At 34.1% G+C, this 25763-nt stretch overlaps 1 protein-coding gene across 21 annotated transcripts in view; it reads left to right on the plus strand.

Annotated features, from left to right (window-relative positions):
* Positions 1-16293, plus strand: part of PPIP5K2 (diphosphoinositol pentakisphosphate kinase 2) — an 83674-nt gene extending 67381 nt beyond the window's left edge. For all 21 annotated transcript variants that reach the window (XM_076008226.1, XM_076008228.1, XM_076008231.1 and 18 more), the window contains 2 exons: positions 2150-2266; positions 8827-16293. In XM_076008226.1, coding sequence (XP_075864341.1) covers positions 2150-2266; positions 8827-8936 — 227 coding nt within the window. In that variant the 3' untranslated portion in view covers positions 8937-16293. The remainder of the gene's footprint in view (positions 1-2149; positions 2267-8826) is intronic.
* Positions 16294-25763: the final 9470 nt, after the last annotated feature.

The following is a 25763-nucleotide window of genomic DNA, read 5'->3' on the forward strand; positions in this document are numbered from 1 at the left end:
TTCTAAATGGTAAATAAGAATTTAGGGTAGATATCAATGCTATTTAGAAGATTGGCAGTGAATGAATAGCAGCAGTAATCTGCTTGTTTTAAAAAAGAGAATTTTAGTGGCATATTTACAAAGAGACAATATTTTAAGGTTTATTCTATGACACTCTTAATGACAGCTTCATTTTTGTAGTTAGTGAATTCAGTTCATCAGAGTGTATTATGGAGATACATTTATGAGGCAAAGGATACTAGATTCCTTTCCAGTTGTTCTAATTAGCTCTTCTCTATATCATGGACACAAATTGCATCTCAGTCCCTCTAGCCTGAGGGATTCTTAAAATTTCATGCTAAGGGAACTAGATGAGAAAATAAATATACTTAGTGCAGTTCATAGAATTGAATAAATTTTAGATATAATCTAGTTCATTGGTCTTTAAAACTGTATTCCCAAGAACCTTTGAAAATTCCTTGAGAAAGGGGAGGATGTTGAATGGTTAGAGCTTATGTCTTTCATGGCTGCTTCAACCACAGTCTCTGCTCTAATCCATTTTATTTAAGATTTCTTTTGAGAACAGTTTACTATTTAAAGAAAAAAACTTGGACACAGTTTAGAAAATCACTAGTGGTCAAGCAGGACTAAAACCCAGGTCTTCTAAAGCCTCTGTTTTTTCATTTTTTTGAATATTAAATAAGATAGGATGCCAATTATGATGAAGTCTCTGGGTCTTGTATTTTTTAGGTTAACTACAAAATTAATATTAATTATAGTTATATAATAATTGTATTATTATATTTATATTATTTACAATTAATTCCCTAAATTGTCACGAAGTAGCATCCTATACATAGAACCATATAGACTTTGTGGTGTTTATAATAAGGGAAAAGACATTGTTAATCATTCTCTGTCATTCGAAGTTTTTTCCCCCATTTAGGACAAAATTAATCAATATTGTAGCAATGAGAATATAGCTTATAATGGGACAGTAACAATATCAGATTGGAGGAAAAGGAGTGGGAATAATACTTAGGATAAGTTAGTGATGGCAGTTAACAAAATAGGGTAAAAGTATGCAAGCAGGAAGAGCTAAGTAATGGTATAGTGATTTATAGGCACTGTAAGACTTTTTTCATCACTTATATTATTTTCATTAGTGACTACTTTGAGCTCTGCCATCGAAATATATATCCGTTTGTTGTAGGTGTCAACCACCAAACGCACATTTGCCATAATTAGCCGTATCTTGATTTTCAGAATCACACTGAATATTGCTGTCAGATCCACCCTGCGAAATTTTGTAATCTCCCTTTGTTTAAGAATCTAGAAGCTCATACCAGTAGTCCCTCTTCTCCTCCTACTTTGCCCTGTTCTTCCCCAAAGGACTGCATACTTAAGAATTATCCCTACTTTTGTTTTTCATACCTTTCAGACTCTCTACCTTGATTAAAAACAAAAGGAAAAACTCAACTTTAAAATGTCCTCACTCATTAAGATAATCTCAACTGGGTAATATAGGAAGACAATCTGATTTAATTACTTAAAATCTAGTTAATTTATTCTTAAATATGATAGTAGACCATTGTGTTGTAGATAAACCATCCCTAAATCTCTGTTTGTTGTTTTTGATAGAAAAACAATTTGGGGCTGTGTCTTAAAGATTACTGACTTCTGTTACCAGGCCATAAAACTGTTCCCTCAGCCCTCTGCCATGCTTATAGACCATAAGTTTTAGTTATGGTCTATCTATAGTTATCAGTGCAGAATAAAATTAAGTCTGTTGCTCTATTCTTGGAATTCTGTTAATCTTCTTATTATTTACAATACAGAAACAGAATATTTCGCTAAGACCATGAGAGAACTGTCTGTACCAGAAAGATGATTTTGCTGAATTTACTCTGTAAACCTTGCCTTGTATTTGTCCTCTAGAAATGGTGCCATCTATTTGTCCTCTAGAAACTCTTCATAATGCCCTATCTTTGAAGCAGGTGGATGAATTTCTATTCTTTGAAGCAGGCGGATGAATTGTCTATTTTCTACTTTTATTACATGTATATTAGGGTTACTAAATTATGTCATAAGACATTTTCTATAATGTTAAGGTACAATTGGCAGGAAATTACTAAATTAACATGTTTGTTTGTTTTTTTTGCTTGTACAGCTTTACGTTCCAGTCCAGCATCTAGAAGGAAAGTATCTTTAAATACATATACACCTGCAAAGATCCTCCCAACACCACCAGCTACCTTAAAGAGTACTAAAGCAAGCAGCAAACCAGGTTAGGGGTGTGTGTGTGTGTTTGTGTATTCTGGTTTGCTTTTTAAATGTAAAATCTGTTTTTAATTAGAATCATTACACTTCCTAGATCATAATGATCCTAAGGGTTAAAAATATATTATTAGCCTGTTGATATGTATTTATCTTTTGTCTGTTGTCTGCCCCCCTCCCATTTATTAAAAAAAAATTTTCATACTCACACTTTCCCCCAAATTATGGACTCTCATCTTCTGATTTTCTATTTGGCCTAAAGCATTATTTTATATGAGGAGTTTTTCTCTTTCCTTATATTTTAATCTCTTCATTACAGTCTGATGATATCACTATGAAATCTTTTATCAGCATTTTTCTACTTTAACTTCTTAGAACATTTGATTATGTTGTTGATCTTTGCTGAAATACCCCTCTTACCCTGACTTCCAAGCTGTTACTTTAACTTGATATTTATTCCATTTTTCTTGTCTGAAGACCCTCTTCCTTCCTAGTTTTCTATCCAAGACAGGGACATTCTACTCTGTTCATTTCTTCTTACCCATATCTTTTTTTCTCAGAGAATTCCTTGTAGCTCCAAGGCTTTGACCGTAGCCTAGTTGGAGATGTCCTCTTTCTTTTCCTTCTTTTACTGTTCTCAGATATTCTTTTGGTTTAGAGTCAGAGAGACCTAGATTAAAATCTCAGCCCTGCTTCTTATTAGCTATATGACCATGGACACGTTACTTAACCTCTCTAATTCTTAGTATCGTAGTCATAAAATCAAGGTAATAGTACCTCCTTTATAAAGTTGTCAGAGATGAGTGTGATAATATATGTAAAGTACTTGACACATGTAGTAAACACCCACTAAATGGTAGCTGCTATTGTTGTTATACTATATCTAAACTGTTCTTTTCACTTCTTCCCAAATCCTCTTAGCATTCATGCCATTTTTTTCTGTTAATATCCTCTCTCTTACCTCTCAACCTTTAAGACCTAAACCACCTCTTCCATTGATGGTATATATATAATTATCAAAACAAGAACTTTCAGTGACACTCTATATTACCAATTTGATCTGTTATGCCCGATTATAGCTCTATCACATTACCAGGGTGTATAAGGGAAAATATTTTAGGTAGATTTGAACCTTGTACATTTTAAATAGTAAGTATATGAAGCTACAGACAACTGAATAAGTATGTTAAATGTAGGTTGTGGTATATTCCATATATAATACAAAGCTAACATTTATATAATTATTTGTATTACCAAGCATTTTCCTATTAATTCTCATAGTTCTCACCATAACCTTTAGAGGTCAGTATCATTCTTATGTCCATTACAGATGAAGAAGGTAACCAAAAGATTTTATTTATAATTTGGCTCAGTTCACATAGCTAGTAATCAGTCGACCTAGAATTTGAATGCTCTTTGAATCACAGTACATTGTTCCTTGTATATAGACACATAATAAATGTATGTATTTCATATACATTTTTAAATAATAAAGTGTAAATGGTGTTATATTTGACTTTCAAATATTAAGCCAGCCTTGCACTCCTAGGATGCACCCTACATGGTTGTGATGTATTTTATATATATATATATTGTAATTTTATTTATTTTTATTGCTAGACTCAATTTGATTTTAAAGATTTGTGTATGTGTATTTGTGAAGGATATTGATCTGTAGTTCTTTTTTTGTAATGTCCTTTTAAGGTTTTTGTGCAGGAAAATGCTAGCTTCATAAAATGATTGGGAAGTATTTCCTCCTTTTCTATTTTATGAATGAGGTTTTATAAGATTGTTGTTTCTTCCTTAAATATTTAATAGAGTTAATTTCCTGCTTCATTTTTGTGGCACTTTAGGTAACTTGTATTTTTCAGCAAATTTGTTCATTGTATCTAAGTTATTAACTTTGTTGCTTCTTTATTATCCTTTTAATGAATGTGGCAATAACCTCTGCTATTTATGATACCAGTAATTTGTGTTCTCTTTCTTCATCATTGTCACTTGGGATTTACCAATTTTTTTGGCCTTTTCAAAGAACCAACTTTTGACTCTTCATTTTCTGTTTTATATTTAATTGATTTCTTCCTTTTGCTTCCTCTAGTTTACTTTTATCCTCTCTTCCTAGTTTCTTAGATCATTGATTGTTAGATATTTCTTCTCATTATATAAACATTTAAAGGTATAAGTTTTCTTCTAAGCATTTTAATTGCATGTCATAAAAGTTACATTGTATTTTTATTATTATTTAGTTAAAAATGTAGTTTACCTTGTGCTTTCTTCATTAATCCATGGAGTGTTAGAAGTGTATTTGGAATTTAACAATCAATAAAACAACTAAATCCCTTTCCTGACCACCCTCCCACTCCATCCCCCCCCCAAAAAACCAGTAAAGACATAGAAGATCTGAACATTATTGACAACCTTGACCTAAAGCATAATGATAAAACAGTTTCCATGAGGATCAATGAACTACAGAATAAACATTCTTTTAAATACACTTGGTACATTCAAGGTAGTCCAAATGTTAAGGCATAAAACAAATACCAATGTCATTTGTTAAATTCCAAATATTTGGGGGTGTTTTTAGGTCTTTTTTTTTTTTATCATTTCTTATTTAATTCCATTGTGATTACAGAACATATACCATACAATTTCATTCTTTTAAAATGTGGTATTTGTTTTATGCCTTAACATTTGGACTACCTTGAATGTACCAAGTGTATTTAAAAGAATGTTTATTCTGTAGTTCATTGATCCTCATGGAAACTGTTTTATCATTATGCTTTAGGTCAAGGTTGTCAATAATGTTCAGATCTTCTATGTCTTTACTGGTTTTTTAGGGGGGGAATGGAGTGAGAGTGTGGTCAGGAAAGGGATTTAGTTGTTTTATTGATTGTTTAGAGAACAATTACATTCACAACCATGGAGTTGTCTATTTCTCTCATTAATTTGATAAGTTTTTGCTTTGTATGTTTTGGAGCTCTCTTATTAGGTTCACACATATTTGACTGTTGGGCCTTCCTAATTGTACTGACTCATTTATCATGAAACTTCCCTCTGATTTCTATTAATACTTTGTATTAATGTGTATCTAATGTGAATATAGCTATTACTGCTTTCTTTTGCTTACTATATGCTGTATGCATGATTATTTTTTCCATCCATTTACTTTCAATCAATATGTATCTTTATATTTATTTAACATAGATTTTTTTTTAGACAGCATATATTTGACCTTTTAAAAAGTCATTTATCAGTACCTGCCTTACAATTACAGTATTTGTAGTTTGTTAACATTTAATGTAATTGTTGATATATTTGGATTAGGTCTACTACTTCATTATATTTTCTGTTTATTTCTTCTGATCTTTATCCTTTTATTCTTTCCTTATTTTATATAAATTCAGTATTTTTTAGAGTTTAATTTTTATTTATCTCTTGGCTTTTTGCTATATCTTTTTTGTATTCTTTTATTGGTTACTCTTAATATATATTCCCAATTTTTCACAGTCTACTTAGAGTTAATTTTGTACCACCTAAAATAAAATGTAGAAATCTTACAACTATATAGATTCATTTAGCTTCCCTTCTTCCCATGCTTTACATATAGTTATCCTATGTGTTACTTCCACATATATTACAATCGCTGCATACAATATTATATTTTCTTTAGTCATATGTATTTTAAAGAAATTAAAAGAAAAAATTTTATATCCATGTATTTGCCATTTTTGATGCATTTTATTCCTTCCTTGATGTCTGTGTTTCCATTTGGTTTCATTTGCTTTCAGCCTGAGGCTTTTTAGCATTTCTTATACTGCAGGTCTATTGGCAACAAATTCCATTCATTTTTATTGTGTCTGAAAAATGTCTTTATTTTGCTTTCATTCTTGCAAGGTAATTTTACTGGATAGAGAATTCTGGGTAGAAAGTTTTTTCTTTTAGCACTTTAATGATCTGTTGTCTTCTGGTTTGTGATAAGGGGTTATTTTTCTCTGTGTACCTTCAATATTTTCTCTTTATCTTTGGTTTTCAGAAGTTTGACTATGTATACTTAGGTTTTTTTGTTTCTTTTTTTTTTTTCCAATGATCTGGTTGATGTTTACTTTTACCTATCCTCTCCATCCTGTCATTAAACCCACCCAGTTTTTATTTGAGATTTTTGTTTCAGATATTTATTTAGGTTTAGACATTCTACTTGGTTCTTTTTTATAGTTTTTGCACTTATTTTCTATTAATATAACCATATTTTCCTTTGTCCTAGAGCGTAGTTGAAATTGCTGCTTTAAAATTCTTGGCCGGGCGCTGTGGCTCACGCCTGTAATCCTAGCTCTTGGGAGGCCGAGGCGGGCGGATTGCTCAAGGTCAGGAGTTCGAAACCAGCCTGAGCAAGAGCGAGACCCCGTCTCTACTATAAATAGAAAGAAATTAATTGGCCAACTGATATATATATAAAAAATTAGCCGGGCATGGTGGCGCATGCCTGTAGTCCCAGCTACCCGGGAGGCTGAGGCAGAAGGATCACTTGAGCCCAGGAGTTTGAGGTTGCTGTGAGCTAGGCTGACGCCACGGCACTCACTCTAGCCTGGGCAACAAAGTGAGACTCTGTCTCAAAAAAAAAAATAAATAAATAAATAAAATAAAATAAAATTCTTATCTGTTAATCTGACTCATCTCAGGATTGGTCTCTGTCAATTTATCCATTCTCAGCAAGAAAGATGTTCTCCTGTTTTTAGTATATTGAGAAATTTTGGATTTTATCCTAGACATTATGAATGATACATTGTAGAAACTGAATTCTGTTATTTATGTTAGATTCTCCCAAAGAATATTGTTTTATTTGTTTTTAAAGCAAAGGGTTAATTTTGACTGCGCTAAGATTGCAAAACTGTGTCCCTTGAAGTGACTGGCAGCTCAGACTTTAGTTTACTTCTTTTAGCTTTAGCTGGGCTGCTGCTTGGAGCTTACTCTGCTCATGCCATAGATTTGATTATGGTTTATACATAGAATTTCAGGGTCATCCTTTCTGGGAATTCCCACATCACTTTCCAGTAGCTGTAGTTACCCCAATACTTGTCTTCTGGTTCTTCATGCTAGTAAGATTGGGTTTTATGTTAGAATTTTTGCCATTCTACATGGTGCAGATTGGGACCTGACATCAGGCTAAAGCTGTGAAGAAGAAGGAGGGACTTGCCCCTTTTTCTCTTTGTTTTGAGAGTTGATTCTTCTCCAGTAACTGCCTGCTTTTGTTCACTATTGAGTGTCTTTAAGTAGTTGTTCCTCATATTTAGTGCAGAGTGTAAAGTTGCAGTCTTCAGGAAGATTTTTGTGACAGGAGTTTACCCATCCATACTAGAAGTGTAACTACATGTAGAATATCTTTCCAAATACAAAAGGATAATTCCCGAGTCAAGAATGCTTCTTGTGTTCATAGAAGATGTAGGAGGAAATCAATGCTATAGGGAAAATGATGAGTTCAGTTTTAAGCATGGTAAGTATGTTTTTGTCAGGTATCTATAAAGAGAACTCCAGTGGGCAGTTGGATATACATTTCTTTTTTTTTTTTTTTTTTTTTTTTGACACAGAGTCTCACTTTGTTGCCAGGCTAGAGTGAGTGCCGTGGCATCAGTGTAGCTCACAGCAACCTCAAACTCCTGGGCTCAAGTGATCCTCCTGCCTCAGCCTCCCGAGTAGCTGGGACTACAGGCATGCACCACCATGCCCTGCTAATTGTTTCTATGTGTATTAGTTGGCCAATTAATTTCTTTTTTATTTATAGTAGAGACGAGGTCTTGCTCTTGCTCAGGCTGGTTTCGAACTCCTGACCTTGAGCAATCCGCCCGCCTCGGCCTCCCAGAGTGCTAGGATTACAGGCGTGAGCCACCACGCCCGGCCTATACATTTCTTGAGCTAAGTGAAAAGGCCCAGGCCAGAAGTATAAATTTAAAAATCATGGCCGGGCGCTGTGGCTCACGCCTGTAATCCTAGCTCTTGGGAGGCCGAGGCGGGCGGATTGCTCAAGGTCAGGAGTTCAAAACCAGCCTGAGCAAGAGCGAGACCCCGTCTCTACTATAAACAGAAAGAAATTAATTGGCCAACTGATATATATATATAAAAAATTAGCCGGGCATAGTGGCACATGCCTGTAGTCCCAGCTACTCGGGAGGCTGAGGCAGAAGGATCACTCGAGCCCAGGAGTTTGAGGTTGCTGTGAGCTAGGCTGACGCCACGGCACTCACTCTAGCCTGGACAACAAAGTGAGACTCTGTCTCAAAAAAAAAAAAAATCATTAGCACAGTGGATGGTAGTTTAAAATTATGGAAATTAATTAGTTTTCTAGGAGCAGTGTAGAGTGAAATGAGAGATGTTGTGAACACGGGCCATTTGTCATTACTTTTCTATATCTGTGTTGAATTCTAAAAAGTAAAAGGCTAAAAATGTCATATTAAATGTTCATAATGTATCATTGACATCACAAGTATAATAAGAATTATCTTGTCACTCAGCAGTATTATTTGAACTTGTAGTACTTGTGTAAATCTAAGCAATAGTTTGTTTCTTTGTTTTGTATAGCTGCAAGTGGACCTGGTGCAGTTGTTCCTAATACCTCATCTCGGAAAAAAAGCATAGCTAGCAAAACAGAAATGCAAGAACACAAAAAAACCACTGGGAAAAAGAAATGAAATCTGAGCAGAAGCTGGAACTTCTTATAAAAATAACAAGTTCAGTAGAAAAAGATATGAAACAAACTTTGGCTGAAAACTGTCAAAGCAAGTAATTTGTGTTTCTCCTTATGCATCTCTGCATTCATTTAAAGATGTTTTTACATCTAGGGGATTCATTGTTTATATTCAGGTAAGGAACTTTTGTCATGATCTAGAAATGTTCAAAACAATATTATTACCTTGCTGTGAGCAGCAAAACTTACGGTGATAAAGGTCAATTGTTGTTGATAAGATGTTTACCGTGTGCCTCTGGTAAATTAAAGAAACATAAAAGCCCAGCTGTCCTGTACCAAAGTCACACCAGTAATGCTGTGTACTGCATAGTCTGATGAGGTAGCCTCTGTGTGCGTTTTTATTTTCATGGAATTGCATCTTAGCTGTAAAAACCTTTAGCTTGGTTTGAAATGTGACAGTCAGGATTATATATTGGAGACTTTTTATAAAGTATATTTCCAAAGAAATTACATTAACCCTTTAGATTAGAAAATTTTTTCCAATTGTTACAGTGACATATATGCTGCAACATTTAATAACTGGAATATTAGCACATAGGTTATTTTTTCATTCTGTGTTTTGAATTTCTTTCATTGTGTGTTGTTTAAAAATGTTACGTATACAGCTGGGAGAACTACACGTTTATGCACATAAATTTGTATATTAATTTGTAGAAAATATTTTCTTTTTATATTTCCTTACCATAATAGGTGCTTTGTTCATCGGGAAAATTTTTGCTTCATATATTGGCAAGAAAGGCACCTTTTGAGTTTCTTTTTAATAGATATAGTTGACAAGTTTATAAATGTTATACTTATTTTCAGAATCCTTTTTAGATCTCAGGAACTCAGTTCAAAAATGGAAACCATCAATGTTAGAAGAAATTTCAATTCTGTTAAGTTAGTAGGTATTATGTATAGCATCTGTTTTTGCCATTTCCATTCTTATCTCCAGTTATCAGTTGATCTCACTAAGAAAGCTAAAGGAGCATTTGAAATAAATGCTCTATAAATGATTAGATTTTGAAAGGAAATTGAGATCATTGTGTTGCTATTTCATCTATGATGTGGAAAAGAAATTACTATACTTGGTGCTTTTTCCCTGGATGCACAAGTAATTGTGAACCACTTGAAATGACTTACACTGTAATCCAAACAGTGCAACCCGCTAAGAATTCCATGCATTGCTAGTTACATAACTTAAATTGCTAAAGCTTTAGCTTAAAGCTTATGTTTAGAAAGATTATTGCATTCTCATAGTATGAATACAACTATTATAGTTCTTCAAAAGAGACTCTCCTAACCTTTAATCATCATATATGAATTAACTTGTAGAAAATAAGCATACATGTTAGTTGTTTTAAAAGGTACTAGATGCTAAAGTCACATATAATATATACAATTAAATAAGTTCATATACTTCACATGAATGTAAATGTGTTATATGGAGACATGTCTTATAAGCAATTGAATGTACCTAAGTTTTCTGTATGTGAAAATATGGTTAATGTGCTCATTGTGGAGGTAAGGAAACTACTTTTATTTTTTAAGTGGAACTGAATTAAAATGTTATTTCCAGAATCAGAGAGTGACTTAAGTGGTAAATTATTTTTTTCTTTTCTTATCCCTTTTCTTTTAGTTTTCAAAGTAGAAATAATGAGGAAAACTACTTTTATATTAAATAGTACTTAGGTACAATTTGTTATTGCACATACACAAGGCAATATATTGCTTTCCAAACTAGAAAGTACAATACAGCTTTTGTTATACAAGACTTATTACTTCACTGAAGTCACCAAACTCAGTAGTATTTCTGTGTAGACTAGAAAGTTTATTTGCAAGAATCTTAGAATCATTTTCCAAAACAAAAAGTCTACTATATCGGAGCAAGAAATTATAGTTATCACTATTTAGTGGAAATTTGACTGAAACATCTGTTTTTCACTTGATTCTTTCCCCAGAAGATGGAGGTTTTCTAGTTTTAAATACTAGAAGATATTTCTTGTAGCCCAGTCCTCTAGCCGAAAGAGGTGAGAAAGCCAGCTTGAGTAACTGTCTAATCAACCTGATATGTTAATCATAATGTATTATTCAATCCCGTCACCCTTAAAAACGCTACATTTAAGCTCACACCTAACTTTGCCCTTAAAGCCTAGTACTGGTAGATTTCCTTGCCTTGATTTTAATGAGTTGCATAGTCCATTCTCAACTCCCAGTAAATTTAGGGGGATATTAGAGCAGTCTTGGGTTCAGAAGAAGAATGTGCTAAACACCTTATGTCATGTTTCCTCTGAACAGGAAATAAAAGTAGAAGGGAGACAGTAAAGTGACAGAAATATATGACAGTGTATATACATAGAGCACAAGGGCAATAGATTGCAATTATGAGAGAAAAGTTAAAGTTCTTCAAGAAATATCTAATTAAAACTCGTTAGCCAAGGGAAAAGTTTCAGTTTTGATCAGGGTCACCCAGAATTTTTTTTTTTCAGGTTCTGTTGACTCTGTCTGACCTACATGTCCACTGTTATCTAGTTTCATGCCAGTTTAAACTAAGATTTCACTTTTTATTCTATGTTCATACTTTGATAAAAAGTTCTCAGCCTTTGTGAGTTTATAAGAGTTTGCTTCATATATAGCATGTAGTGTTTATCAACTGTACATCATTTTATCCTTGTCTTATCTGGATAGTGTAGATTGCCTGTATTATTCTTATTTAGTCAGGGTTCAGATCTCTTCTATTAAAGTGGCCCAGCAGTTTTAGGCCCTCTCTAATTCCCTTTCCCTGTACCTGGAGCTATCAAAAACTGTAGAATGCTTCCTATGGGAACAGTTTTTACACTCCTCCTAAAGGAGTAGTCACTTGTGATAGGAGTTCAAGCAGAAATAGATCACTCTTTCTACAGAATCAAGAGTACCAAAATATTACCATGTAAACTTTTCTTTATATGGGTCAATTTTTGTGAAACATCTAGTTTCTATTTTTAGAGAACAGAGGACTATATAAAATCTACTTATCGTATACTGTATAATTTTTTTTACAATATATATAGTATACTGTATAATACTATAAATTATAGCTCCTGCCCTAAATATATTTTTGAGATTTTTTTTTTTTATAAACTGTTCTTCCCTTGGTCCATGTGCATTGTCATGGTTGAAAGAGAGAAAATTTCTCTGAGGGATTTCTGTCAATTTCTCCTTTTATTATCTGTGGTTTTTACTTTATTTTTTTTCTATATAATATGTGGCTGTATTTCCTGGTTTATATAAATTCATGACTATTTGATTTTTGTTGTAGGTTTTACTTTTACCATTATAAAAATGCTTGGATGCTTTTTGCCCTGTAGTTTAAATTATCAGATATTAAGATTATGACTTGTGCTTATTTTGGCTTGCATTTACCTAATACCCATCTTTTTATTTTTTGATATTTATGTCACTTTGTGTTAGGTATTTTAATATAGTGTATATTAAAGTTTTGCTTTGTGATTCAATTTTTAAATTCTTTTAATAGTCTGTTTATACATATTTATTTATATGTATATATCTTTGCTTTTAGAATTTGCTTTCTGTTTTTATTGCTTTTAAATTTTTTTATTTTTCTGTAACAATACTTTTATTGCAAGTGAGAAAACTCCACTTGAAACTGGCTTAAATAATAAGAAAATTTATTAGACATTTCTGCAGGTATGAAGGTGAGGTTGGCTATAGTAACAGTTCTATCAGCCATTAATGTATGTCTTCAAGAACCTAAGTTATCTCCCTGTCTCTGGCATAGTATAAACTTTATCCCAAAGTTATTTCCCTTCATGTTTATAAGATGACCATCAGTGGCAATCAAGACTACATACTACTTTGTTCATGTCCAACACAACAGAAATTGAAGGAAATTCTACCCCAGTCGTGGAATATTAAGTCATCCACTTCAGTGTAATTGGGCCAACTTATTTGGTCATTTGTTCACCCCTAGATAAATAACATTCTCTGGGAGAATCCCATGAACTTATGAACTTATTTACCCTAGAGCTGGTAATAGGATGGGATCCAGAAGCCTCACTACTGTTGATATTTTGGACCAGATAATTCTACATTATGGGAGGCTGTTGTGTGCATTGCAGTGTGTTTAGCAGCATCTATGTGCCTACCTGTGAGGTGTTGAGATAGTCAAGACAGCCAAAGTGAAAGTAACAAGTCTTTATTCACTTACTGTAATAAATATTATGAGCAAGAGACTAAAAAGAACACTAATGCCAGCTCATCACTGTTCCATTTTTTCCCCCCTGTGAACCAGGCACATGGGCAAAGGTCAAGCATATGACATGCAGTGCAGACAGAGGAAATTGTTTCACTGCTGAGGAGCAGTGAACAAATGACTCCTGTCATCTTACGGACCTCAGGGGCTATGGACAGGGAGAGGAAAAAGGACTAACGGGTAGAAAAAAATGTGGAGAAAAGTGTCTCAGTCAATTGTCTCACCAACAAGTAGGTCTTGGTAGAAGCACCTGAAAAGTATCTCCATCAAGGCCCCCTGATAAGGAGGCCAGTACAGGCTGTGTTCTAAATCCCGTGTAGGTAAGGCAGCTTTCCCCCATGAAGCCTCTCAAGCAAAGCCTTTGTAATTGCCTATGGTTGAACCTGAAAGATCACACATAGGTTTTTGGCCTGGAACTCAGGTCCTTGTACCAGCCTCCATCCTAAATTCCAGTAGCATCCCCCCAAACCATGGCAGTCAGAAATGTCTCCAGACATTACCAAGTGTCCCTTGGGGGCAGAATTGCCAGTAGTTAAGAACCATTCCCTAAAGTATATGACTGTATGGGAAAGCTAGGGATATATGACCAAAATCAGCATTTTGATAGGAAGAAAGAGGGAGGGCATAGATAATGGATAACGGATAAGTAACCAACAATATATGCTGAACACTACACTTGCATTATATTAATCATGTTTGCTATAGTTTACTTGATGCTAGTAGTTTTCTCTTTCACTATGGTTTAGAATTCGTATATTTATTTTTTCCTGCTATTCTCTATTGCTTTATTTTGCTTTTTCTTAATACAACTGATATTAAGTAGTTATTTTTATTTTTTATGTATATATATTCATGAGGTAAAAATGCAATTTTACTACATCTATATATTGCCTTATGGTGAAGTTAGAGCCTTCAGTGCATCCATCCATCACTGGAGCAAAGCACTTTGTACCGACTAAGTAACCTCACATCATCTGCCTCCTTCCTACCCCCCAACTCTTCTGAATCTCCATTGTCCATCATCCCATTCTCTGCTTCTACATGTATACATTATAAGTTCCCACTTACAAGTGAGAACATGCAGTGTTTGAGATATTTCACTTAAGATAATGGCCTTCAGTTCTATCTGTGTTACTGCAAAAGATGTAAGTTTTTGTTTTATGGCTGAATAGTATTCCATTGTGCATATATACCACATTTTCTTTCTTTCCTTTCATTGATTAACATTTAGGATGAGTCCATATCTTTGCTATTGTGAATAGTGCTTCGATAAACATACAGGTGCAAATATCCTCTCTATATAATGATTTCTTTATGGTTTTTGCCCTTAATTTTATGTGATGTATCTAGTATATTAATAATTTTTAAGATATCTTTTGACTCACTGCTATGAGCAATATCCAATTAGTATATGTCTACTTTTCCTCTACTGCACCATTTTAGTTATATTATTTCCTTGGTTCTTCTTGTGATTACCTTTATGCCTATGAACATTTTTTATACCTTTATTATATGCTTATCATTTTAAATGCCATATTTTGAGCCCTTGGTTAATCAAGATGAAGAAATCATTCCACTTTATCTCCTCTTTGCTTTTTGTTAATTTATCTGCTCTATACTTCTTACCATATAGCCTCATTTCTGGAAGGGCTTTATTTTTTCTTTTCCATTTCTTTTCTGAGCTCTGTTATGTTGCAATTCCTGTGGTTGTTTTGCCATGGTGTTTCTGATCACCTATATATCTGTATGAACTGTTTCCTTAAGTTCTATGAGTTATGACAGTATATGTGGTCATTTTTTTCATGTGCTCAGTGGATTCACTTTTTCTGTTGAGTGGTTTTTATGTACTATTATTTCTCCTGTTCCTTAACTCCTTTTCTTAGAGTGTTTTTTGCATGAATACTGTGCAGGTTTATTCTCAATTATTGCTTATCTTTAATTAAGGTAAGTTTCTTTCCAGCTCATCTATTTGATATGGATTCATATGGTAGACAGGGCAGCATTTTGAGCTAACATAATCCTCCCTAGGTTACCATGAAGCTCCCTATGACAGGATTGTGTGTTTAAGAGAGCTGTTTTAACCTTTTATTCTCTCCAGTCAACAAAGATTGGCAGCTGCAGGGCTACTCATCTTTGGAGTCTCTTTCCTCCCATCTGCTTCATCTACAGACTGCTTCTTATAAATGTGGTATATCTGTATTTCCTCTTTTGGCTTTGCTCCTCCTTGCTACTCTGTAGTATCAGATAAAATATCCAGGAAATCCTCTACTACTGACACTTATCCCATTTCCATTGTTTCAGACAAGGAACTGGCTTTTCCTCTAAGATTATGCCATCTATTTTGGAGTATTTTGGTCTAATGACTTTGTCTGAAATCTGGAGCTGTTTGACCTTTTGGCAGTTCTGCTTCATATAGTATGGTGGTTAGTATATTCTAGTTTTGTTGAAGATAGGTGAATATGTTTCTGTTGATATTTGTGGATAATTTTTTTTATTGAAGTGATTTCTCCTTAATTTTCAAACTAGGCACCATTTTTTTTGTGTGTGTGGTTAATATCGTTTGATAAGAAGAAGGAAGAGGATAAGGAGAAAGAACAAAAGTGAGAAGCCCATCCCTCTTTTAGACTTCTCATCTCAGTTATATATTTTAAATGAAGTTAATACCAGTCCTTCCTATAATAGGATTGTCAGAATCAAATGAAATATTTGGTAAACTGTGAAGAACAGATTTGAAGCATAATTTGTATTATTTTAATAGAGTTGTATATAGTCCAATGTCAACCAGGCCTCTATTTTCAATGATATTTCAACATTTTCACAGTCAAGGATATTCTAGATAGCTCCCAGTACTCTTTTATGACTGCTCCTGTTACCAAGGGAACAGCCTGCTTAGTAACAATCTGACAGCACCCCCCCCCAAATCAAGGTTATTCTAGCATCCTCCCTCTTTTAAAATCTTTAAAATAAGATAATCCCGTCCTTCCCAAAGCAGTGTTTAATTGAAAAAAAAAAAAAAATCCGCAGTATTTCACAAAATAAAATTAACCTGCCTTCCCACCCACCCACCACACACTTCATATTGTATGTGGTATGAATGACACCATTATGTGACTCGGGTGAGATAATGGATGTACAGATTAGATACCTATTTTAAAGCACTTATAAAGATGTAACTCAATAAGGAAAGTAGGCTATTTCTGTGTCATTTCATGGTGCTTCAGGAGTACCTGATATATGGAAGGATAATTTTTTAGAGAAAAACCGAATGTGCCTTCTGAAAGTATTTTGTTGCTTTTAAAAACCATGATTTTTCTTAAGGTAGGTAGTCAATGCTGAATAGAAAGTTCAGTGATAAAGGTAGGTAGATGGATTGATGGATGGACGAATGGAAGGAAAAATGAGGGGAAAAGAGAAAGCTAAGGAGGGGTGAGGCAGAGAATAAAGGAACATAGGCTCCACTATTATTAAAAAATATATATTGCTGACATGAGGAAAGAAAATGTAAACCAACTAATTGAAGCCTGTTTCTTTCATTCCACATAGAAATGCTGATTTGTCCTATAATGCTTGCACTCAAAATTCATAACAGAATGAGACCTGGGAGTCCCAAATGCAATAACTACCACAATTTTGTGTAATTTTTCATTGGTCATCCAGAAACCTTTTTGATACCTACCTCTCAGTGGGATAGATAGAAAAGCCACAAAGAGGCAGTGAATATGTGCATACAATAGTACTTATATTAGAAGAGAACAGAATCAGCTCCACCTGTGAGAAATACAGTTACTTTTAAAAAGTGAAAATTAGAAGATTCATGACTCAAGGATAGCATGGAGTCATTTCAGAAGTTAAAAAATGGTAAATGTCCAGCTTGGAAACATGTGACTGAAATCCCACCATGTGCCCATTCCACAGGCTGGACAAGAGGATAGAGCACTGAATAGAGGTTTTAATTCCATTTTTGGCAGTGATATTTGTGCATGTAAAGATATTTATATTGGTTATGGTGATTTTATCTTCATTTTTTGGAAGCCTCTTCGAGAAAGAGCAAAGCAGTCTGTTCTAATGGATAAAATAAGGGACAACCAGAAGGAGACCTGGGTATTAATCTCACCTCTACTACCGTGTAACTGAGAGACCCCAAAATGCTCCATATTTTGCTGGGCCCCAGTTTCCATATCTGTGCATCCACAGGGTTGGCCTGAGGTCCCATCATCTCAAAATGTGTGGAACTTGCTTTTCCTTCTCTTCTTCCTCAGAATTCTAGAGCCTTTACCATTCCTTCTGTTATTACTAACTCCCTCTTCTTTCTTCATACTCACCAAGGGTTTTTGAACACTTATTTAGGTAGATAGCATAACTAAAACATTAGTAGTACTGATTCCCATTATCACTCTCTTGCTCCCCAGATGCTCTTTTTGAGGAATTTACTTGATTAATACAGTTAATGTTATAATATTTATGATGATTTTGTGACAGTTTAGTTACATAATAGCTTCTTGTTATTATCCAGAATTCATTTAGTTCTGTATATTGGTTGATATTGTGAATGTAAACTATTTTTTGTATTAGCCTAAATAAAATGAAATATAGTTATGGAAATGTTTCCACTGCAAGAAAAGCATTATATACAGCCAGTATTCATATTTAGAGGTAGTTTAGTTCTGTAAACTCTAAGAACAGATGGCTTTGAGGGGAAATCTTTGAGTGTATAAGATATGTTCTACATTCCAACTGCATATGCATTTTACCCTTGTTTGACTGGTTGTTTAAACTTTTATCTATAAAATGAGCATCTGGGTTCTGACCTCTCTCTTATAGTCCATGATGTTGTGATTCTAAAAATATCTCATTTCTTGCTACCTTCTGCCTTCTATATCCTGACCAATGCTGCAGCCACAAATAAATATGCACCTTACTCAATGAGAAAGAATAGACCTGACATTCATTTTATCTTAACAGTTAGTTATAACCCATTTTGATGAAAAAAATTAATTATCCCTAGAAAACTAGAATGACCTTAAGGATCAGCTGATTTCATATTACTGAGTTAAGCCAGGAAGCTACTACATGTGTAGAAAAGTTGGTTGCCAAATGTGGTGTGGGAATTTGGGAGGAATTTATCTGCTCAAAAATATCTCACCTACTTGTTAGATCTAGTGTATGAAATGTTAACATTGGAAATTCTACCAAAATATTGAGAAAGCTCAGTGAACTCCTTGGTGAACACATAAGTAACCATTTTTACAGTGCAAATGCCCTTGGAAGTCATACTTTATTAATCTTGCCATTAACCACATAGTTAATCAGATGCTTTTTTCACATTTACCTGAGAACAGGCATTTCTTCACCAAATGTTTCCTGAGTGCCACTTATAAACCAGTTACTGTGCTAAAACCTGATGATACAAATATGAAAAGTCTTTCCATTCTTCATGGAATTTACTGTTTAATGGGATCTAAGTGCTCAAAAGTAGTCATTAAGTCCATGGCAAAATGACCTTGTGTTTCTATTCCAAACACTTAGAAATTCTAGATAAAATATTTATTTTGGATATATATGTAACAGCTCAAAAGCAAAAAATTAAAACCAGAAGTTGTCAAAAATATAAAAAGAATCAATAGAAAAGCTTAAAGTCTTTCTGTTCAAGAGATATAAAAGGTACCTCATCTATTTCAGGGATAGTTTTTTTCTTGGTCAACATGAATTTTAGTGAAAGGAGCGATAAACAGGGGTTTAGGTTGCAGACTATATGCATGGCAGGTTACTGGAATTGGGCTCCATTCATAAAAGGGGGAACAGGAAAGGGTCTGTACTGTCCCTGAAACAGAACTGTAGAATCTCCTGCCTGTTTGTTATCTTGATAAGCCTCATAGGACCACAATAGAAAGCAAATGCCAAAAGATACCACTGGGACACTTTCAAAATCCAGGGCACACACATGACTTCCATAATAGAAAACCAGACTGAAGAAATCTCACAATTTAAAACAAAAAGTTGTAAATCCCGTGAGAAAACCACAGGAGGCAGTTGACATCCTAGGAAACTTCTTACTTGAGGAACTAGACAGTGGTGTTATTCTAGCATATAGGGAACAGACTAAGAGGTTGGGGTTAGAAGAGGTTTGTAAAGCCAAACAATGATGACATCATAAATGTGCCTACACAGGCCTTGAGTGGGAAGCTTTACCTTACGAGGCTTTAAAAATTTCTTAATACTGGAGTGTTAACTACTGAAGGCAGAGATGGTTTGCATCTTAATAGAATCCCAGATAAAGTGTGTATTCTAAAATGTTATTGTGTAAATTGTAAAAGGCTTGTAAAATAATGTCAAGCTAATATTAGGAAGTGAAAAGAGTTTTTTCAGTCATCTGTTACGTCATTACCCTAGTAAAACTTTTCATTTTTCCATGATCCATATCAGTTATTGTCCATAGGTGTCTTTATACAGTTTTAATACTATATAAAGTTGGTACCATAAACATACGATTTTGTCTCTCCTAGGTTCTTTACTCCATATTAGATGATGTTTCCTATGTTACATAGTATTTATAATTTCCATAATTATCACTTTAAAATGTCATTTTTTTTAGTTTAATTTTTTTTTCTTTTGGAGATAAGGCCTCACTTTGTCACCCAGGCTAGAGTACGGTGGCATTGATCGTAGCTCACTGTAACCTTGAACTCATGATTCTCCCACCTTGGCCTCCCAAAATGCTGGGATTACAGGGGTAAACTACCATACCAGGCCCTAAAATTTTTATTGAAGTCATATACGCACATAATCTAGAAAGTCATATGTTACCAAAATATATCAAAGGAGCTTTGGTTCCCTGTCTCTCTTTTTTTTTTTTTTATCTTATTTTATTTTCTTTATTTTTTTTTGTCTTGACTGCCCATACACTGGAGACCTGCCTCTTTTTGTTCTTGACCTCCACCCACAATCACCCCAAGTCCCATTTTCTAAAGGTATCTGCTTCTAAGATTTTTCTTCAGATTATTTTCCTCCACGTTTCTATATAATAATCTTATTTACCTATGTTTTGATTTATCGATTTTAGATATTGTTATGGTAAGACATTAACTTTCTAAACTCTACTTTTCCTTTCTTCCCTTCAATATTATTAAACATTAATCAGTGCTTACAGTATTAATGGCTATGTATAAACATTGTTATTGTCATGCCAAGTAGTATATTGTGATCATTTCTTATACAATATTTGTTTCTGCTTGGAATTAATTGTTTCTTTGGTTTTCATTCAGTGTATGTGTTTCAAGGTCTTCAGAATTCTTCAGTGGATGTAGAGGAGAGTTCAATATTATTTTCAACATGATAGATTAACAGTCCATTTTTTCCTCCCTTAATATCTCCTTCCTGTTGTTTGTCAATAGAATGACTTTAGAAGTTGGGCCCACAATACTAGAAAAAGACAATGACAGATACTTAAAAATCAATCCAATGTCACGTTATTCCTAAGAGTTGTGTGGCCCTACCAGTCAGGAAGAATTTGAAATGAAGGATTCATAGAACTAATTTTTTTAAAGTTGGACAGGGAGACATACATATAAAAGGGCCAAAGAAATTCAAAATCCAATAAGTCATGTAGCCAATTAGATGGAGATGGCAGACTTCAAGATCTCTATGAGTAGACAGAAAAATTAGGTAATATATATTTAGACTCTAAGGGATACAGGTTACACAGCAACATCCTTTAGGTCCTAGAATGCTTAACATAGCAACAGTGCTCAGTGAGAGCATGAATCCAGTCCTTGCCAGGCCAAGGTCTCTGAACATAAAGAAACTTTGAGCAAGCTGAGAAAGTGGCCACTAAAATGACATACAATGGTAACTTCAAAATTTTGGTGGTAGGTAACAATTTTTCCTTAGTGGGAAAGAATTATCTTTTAACCTTGGGAAGATTTAGAATTAAGTAGAGGAATACTTAAGGAAATCAATTTTTTTTTTGCATTAAGGAATCACTACATTTTTGTATTTTTATGTAATTGTATTATTTAGGGAAATTTGGCCAATTGTAATTAAAAGTTCAGCCTTGTGATTCCAGTTTTAAGATGTGATTGATTTAAGTTGAAATCAAATTTATTAGACTTATAAAAATTACATGAGCACCTAGCAATATTTGTTAGACATTTAAAGCATATTTAAATGCTTAGGTAGGTATCATGAACTCAGCAAGTAAATGGGACTGAATATTAATCAAAGGATCCTTCAAAAGCAATTAAAATGTACTAGATTTACAAATAGAAGTAAACCTTTATTTATCCTTATGTTGAACTTGAATGTGAAAGGATTTTGAATTTGTAACTTTAATAAATTCAGCATTTTAAAAACCAAACTGCTCTCTAATCTTTTTGTGTCCCCAAACTACCCTTGAGGGCATTAAAAACAAACTTATTTTAACAGATTCTGTTCCAGTGTAGGCTAGATGCTCTCAGTCTGTTTCCCCTAATTCCTTCTATTAGCTCTAATGTTTTCTGGGTTCTGTGCCCCTGCCTTTCCCTGAATCACCTGGCCACATGGCCACATTCAGCATTCTTCAAGGAAAGAGGAAGGGTGAGCATAGAAAACCACTGGTGTCTTCACAACCTTTACTCAAACCCCATCCTATTCTTGCCTTCCATGGTAGCATCTGCCCCAAGCAGTCAGGCATTTCCTGAAGCAGCCATTTTGCTTTTCTTTGATGTCCCTGTCTGCAGTGCCTTTCTTTGCAGTTGCCTCTACTCATTAAATTAGTGATCACAATTGTTGTGTGATTTCTACTTTCCAGAAATTTGTTGACAACTCTCGTGATGTTCTTGTCATCACACTTATTATTTCTTGCCTATTGTTTTGGAGTGGTTTGGGAAGGAGGTATAGATAAATTGCACAAGTTCAACTTTCATTTAATGGGAAATCCCAATGTTTTTACATGTATAACAGTCCATTAGTTGATGTACCATATTTTGTTTAAATGTCCCTGATTGTAGAGCAATTGAATTCCTTTCTTTTTTTTCCTATATCTTGTTTTCTCTGATGAATTATTTCTCTCAGTAAATTATAAGAGGTGGAATTATGGGATGAAAAGTTGTAAAGGGATACAATGCAGAGTAGTAGAAAGAGCATGGGCTTTGTAGACAGTACAGTTCTACTCCTTTTTCTGTTCATTGCTAGCTGTGTGATAACCAGTTGATTATTTTTTTTTTTTTATCTACCTGACTCTCAATACTCAGATTTAGGTTAAGAGACAATATTTATTCTAAAAATTAAAATATTCTGCAAAAAATAAAAGCAAATAAATAAAATGTAAAGTAGCTATATATCTGGCTTAAAAATAAAAAGGAAAGTAGACACCTTGGTGTCAATATCTTGCCCTATAACCCCCTTAAAAAGTTTATAATTCCACTATTTATCATTTCTACCTTTGAAAAGTCTCAAGATTTTGAAAATTTCTATGTATTAAATCACTTCTAAGTTTTATCAACTAGCACAAACCCACCAGGCTTTCCAGGTTAGGCATCTAATAGTTGAGTAGTGCTTTTTGCTCCTAACTAGAGTTTAGCAATTGGTCTTATAATAAAAATGAATTCTCTCACTATCAGCTTTTTCTAACCCACATGAGTTGTTATACTTTTCTGGAATCTTGCCAGCTTTTATTTATGGTTTTACATGGACTAAATTCCTTTTATTGCACAGTTGATTTAGATGTATTAATACTTATTCTTTTTTATATTTCAAAATATTACAGGGGTACAGTTGTTTTTGGTTACACTGGATCACTTTTGTTATGCTTGAGTCAAGATTATAAGTGTGACCATCAGCCAGATAGTATTCACTGTACCCATTTGGTAGGTTTTCACCCATCTCCCCTTCCCCTCCCTCTGGCTTGATTTCACTGAGTTTTATTTCTCTCTGTGCACTTGTGTGCTCATTGGTTAGTTCCAATTTAATAGAGTTTACATGTGGTGTTCGTTTTTCGGTTCTTCAGATGCTTCACTTAGGATAATGGTCTCCAATTCCATCCAAATTGTTGGATGGAATTGTTCCAAATACTACTTCATGGCTGAGTGGTATTCCATAGTATACATGTGCTACATTTTGTTAATCCACTCATGAATTGATGGGTATTTGGGTTGATTCTACATCTTTGCCACTGTGAATTGTGCTGCAGTAAACATTCTTGCACAGGTGTCTTTTTCATAAATTGGCTTCTATTCCTTTGAGTAAATAACCTCTAGTGGGATTGCTGGATCAAATGGCAGGTCTACTTTTAGTTCTTTGAGGAATCTCCATACTGTTTTACAAAGAGGAACTAATTTGCAATCCCAACAACAGGGTGGAAGCATTCCTTTCTCTCTACATCCACACCACCATCTATTGTTTTTGGACTTTTTAATAAAAGCCATTCTAACTGGGGTAAGGTAATAGATATCTCATTGTGGTTTTAATTTGCATTTCCCTGATGATTAGTGATGTTGAGCATTTTTTTATATATTTATTGGCCATTTGTCTATCTTCTTTTGGAAAGTTTCTGTTCATGTCTTTTGCCCACTTTTTAATGGGGTTGTTTGATTTTTTTTCTTGCTAATTTGCTTGATTTCTTGTAGATTCTGATTACTAGCCCTTTATCAGATATATAGCATGTGAATATGTTCTTCCATTTGGTAGGTTGTCTGTTTGCTCTACTGATTATTTCCTTAGCTGTACAGAAGCTTTTTAATTTAATCAAGTCCCGTTTATTACTCTTTTTGTTGTTGCTGTGATTGCCATTGGGTCTTCTTTATAAATTCTTTGCCTAGGCCGATATCTAGAAGAGTTTTTCCAACATTTTCCTCATCATTCTTATGGTTTCATGCCTTATATGTAAGTCTTTTATCCATCTTGAGTTAATTTTTGTGAATGGTGAGACATATGGATCCTGTTTCATTCTTCTGCACGTGACCCTCCAATTCTCCCAGCACCATTTATTGAACACTCTTTTCCCCAGTGTACATTATTGTCTGCTTTGTCAAAGATCAGTTGGCTGTATGTGGATGGTTTTATATCTGGGTTCTCTGTTGTATTCCATTAGTCTGTGTGTCTATTTTTGCTTTTAGATAATGACATTAAGCTAGTATAAATGAAAAGGTGGTTTTCTTAATTCGTTGTTCTACATGTATTACTAAAAAGTTGATTACTAAAGCTGTACAAAATATGTTCCTAGCTTTTCTGATTCTGTTTTCAGTTTGAAGAAACCAATTTATGACAAAATCTGGATTGAGACCTACCCAATTTTCGATACCTTATTCATTCTTATCAAACTAAAGATGAGCCATTAAAGATTTCCTTGAGTATACTTCTCATCTTCCATGGCACCTTTATTAAAAACAAAAATACAAGAAAAAAAAAGAAAATCATAGAGTAAATGGGAATAGTCATTAAAATATAAGAAAGAAGCATAAAATTGTTTGATTACAGTTTTCAGAATTTTATACATTTTACCAGAAATAAAATGCACAAATAAAAAAATCCTAAGCCTTTTTATTATTCACAGGTTAAAATAGCTGAAGTTCTAGTCAGGTAACTCAACTGCAGGCCTTTCATTTGTATGGAGACATATTCCTTTCAGCTGCATCATAAATTATTTTGCTGAGTTCTACAAAGAGCCCTGGGAGGTTAGCATAGCATGTATTATTCTTACGTGACAGATAAGGAAGTTGGCACCCGGAGACTTTGCCAGAGGAAACACAGTAAGTCATTGACAAAGCTAGAAAATGAATTCAGGTGCCCCAACTCCTCTGCATTTCTGTTTCACAGAATCATCTCTCAATTATTAGCTCTCTGTCACAGTTTATTACTTTAATTTTCTAACCTTGCTGAGTGGCTATAGTTCATTTAGTTTTTGTAATTTATGATGCAGATATTGTAAATGTAGTTCCCAAATTACAAGTAGTATTTTAATTAGTGCAAAGAAACTGTAGTAGCTTGACTGGGTTTCAGGAGCCTTCATTCAAGAAATACAGTTCATTTTTTTCATTATTATTATTATTACTATTCAGCCTACATCTCAACTCTTTGTAGTGTGGTTATGAGGAGAGAACTGAAGGAGAATCTGGGTGGCCCATCTGTCTTATTCGTTACCTCTATTGGTACATGACCCTGGGCAAATCGCTGACCCACCTTTAACCTCAATTGCCTCATTGGTAACTGGGAATAATATCTACTTTTCCTGCTTTGCCAGGTTTTGTGCGTGTGTGTGTGTGTGTGTGTGTGTGTGTGTAAACAACAATAAGATAATATATGGGAGAATGCTTGGTGAATTGTAAAGCGTACTACAAAGGTAAGATTCTGTTATTTCTTCAATACCACAAAATAGGCAAAAGGCTACCACTTAGCCTAATTCAAGGAAGAAAGTGAAAGGCCGTTTATGAAATTTCAGCCTTAGCTGTTAGGATTTATTTGCTCCTGTGATACAGGTTGACCTTTAGTAAAAATTTCCACTATGAAAGCAACTCACAGGTGGCAGTTTACAGTAATCTATGTATCTCTTTCTGAAGTACAAAGGTG

The sequence above is a fragment of the Microcebus murinus genome, chromosome 11, assembly GCF_040939455.1.
Source record: "Microcebus murinus isolate Inina chromosome 11, M.murinus_Inina_mat1.0, whole genome shotgun sequence".
NCBI classification, from domain to species: domain Eukaryota; kingdom Metazoa; phylum Chordata; class Mammalia; order Primates; family Cheirogaleidae; genus Microcebus; species Microcebus murinus.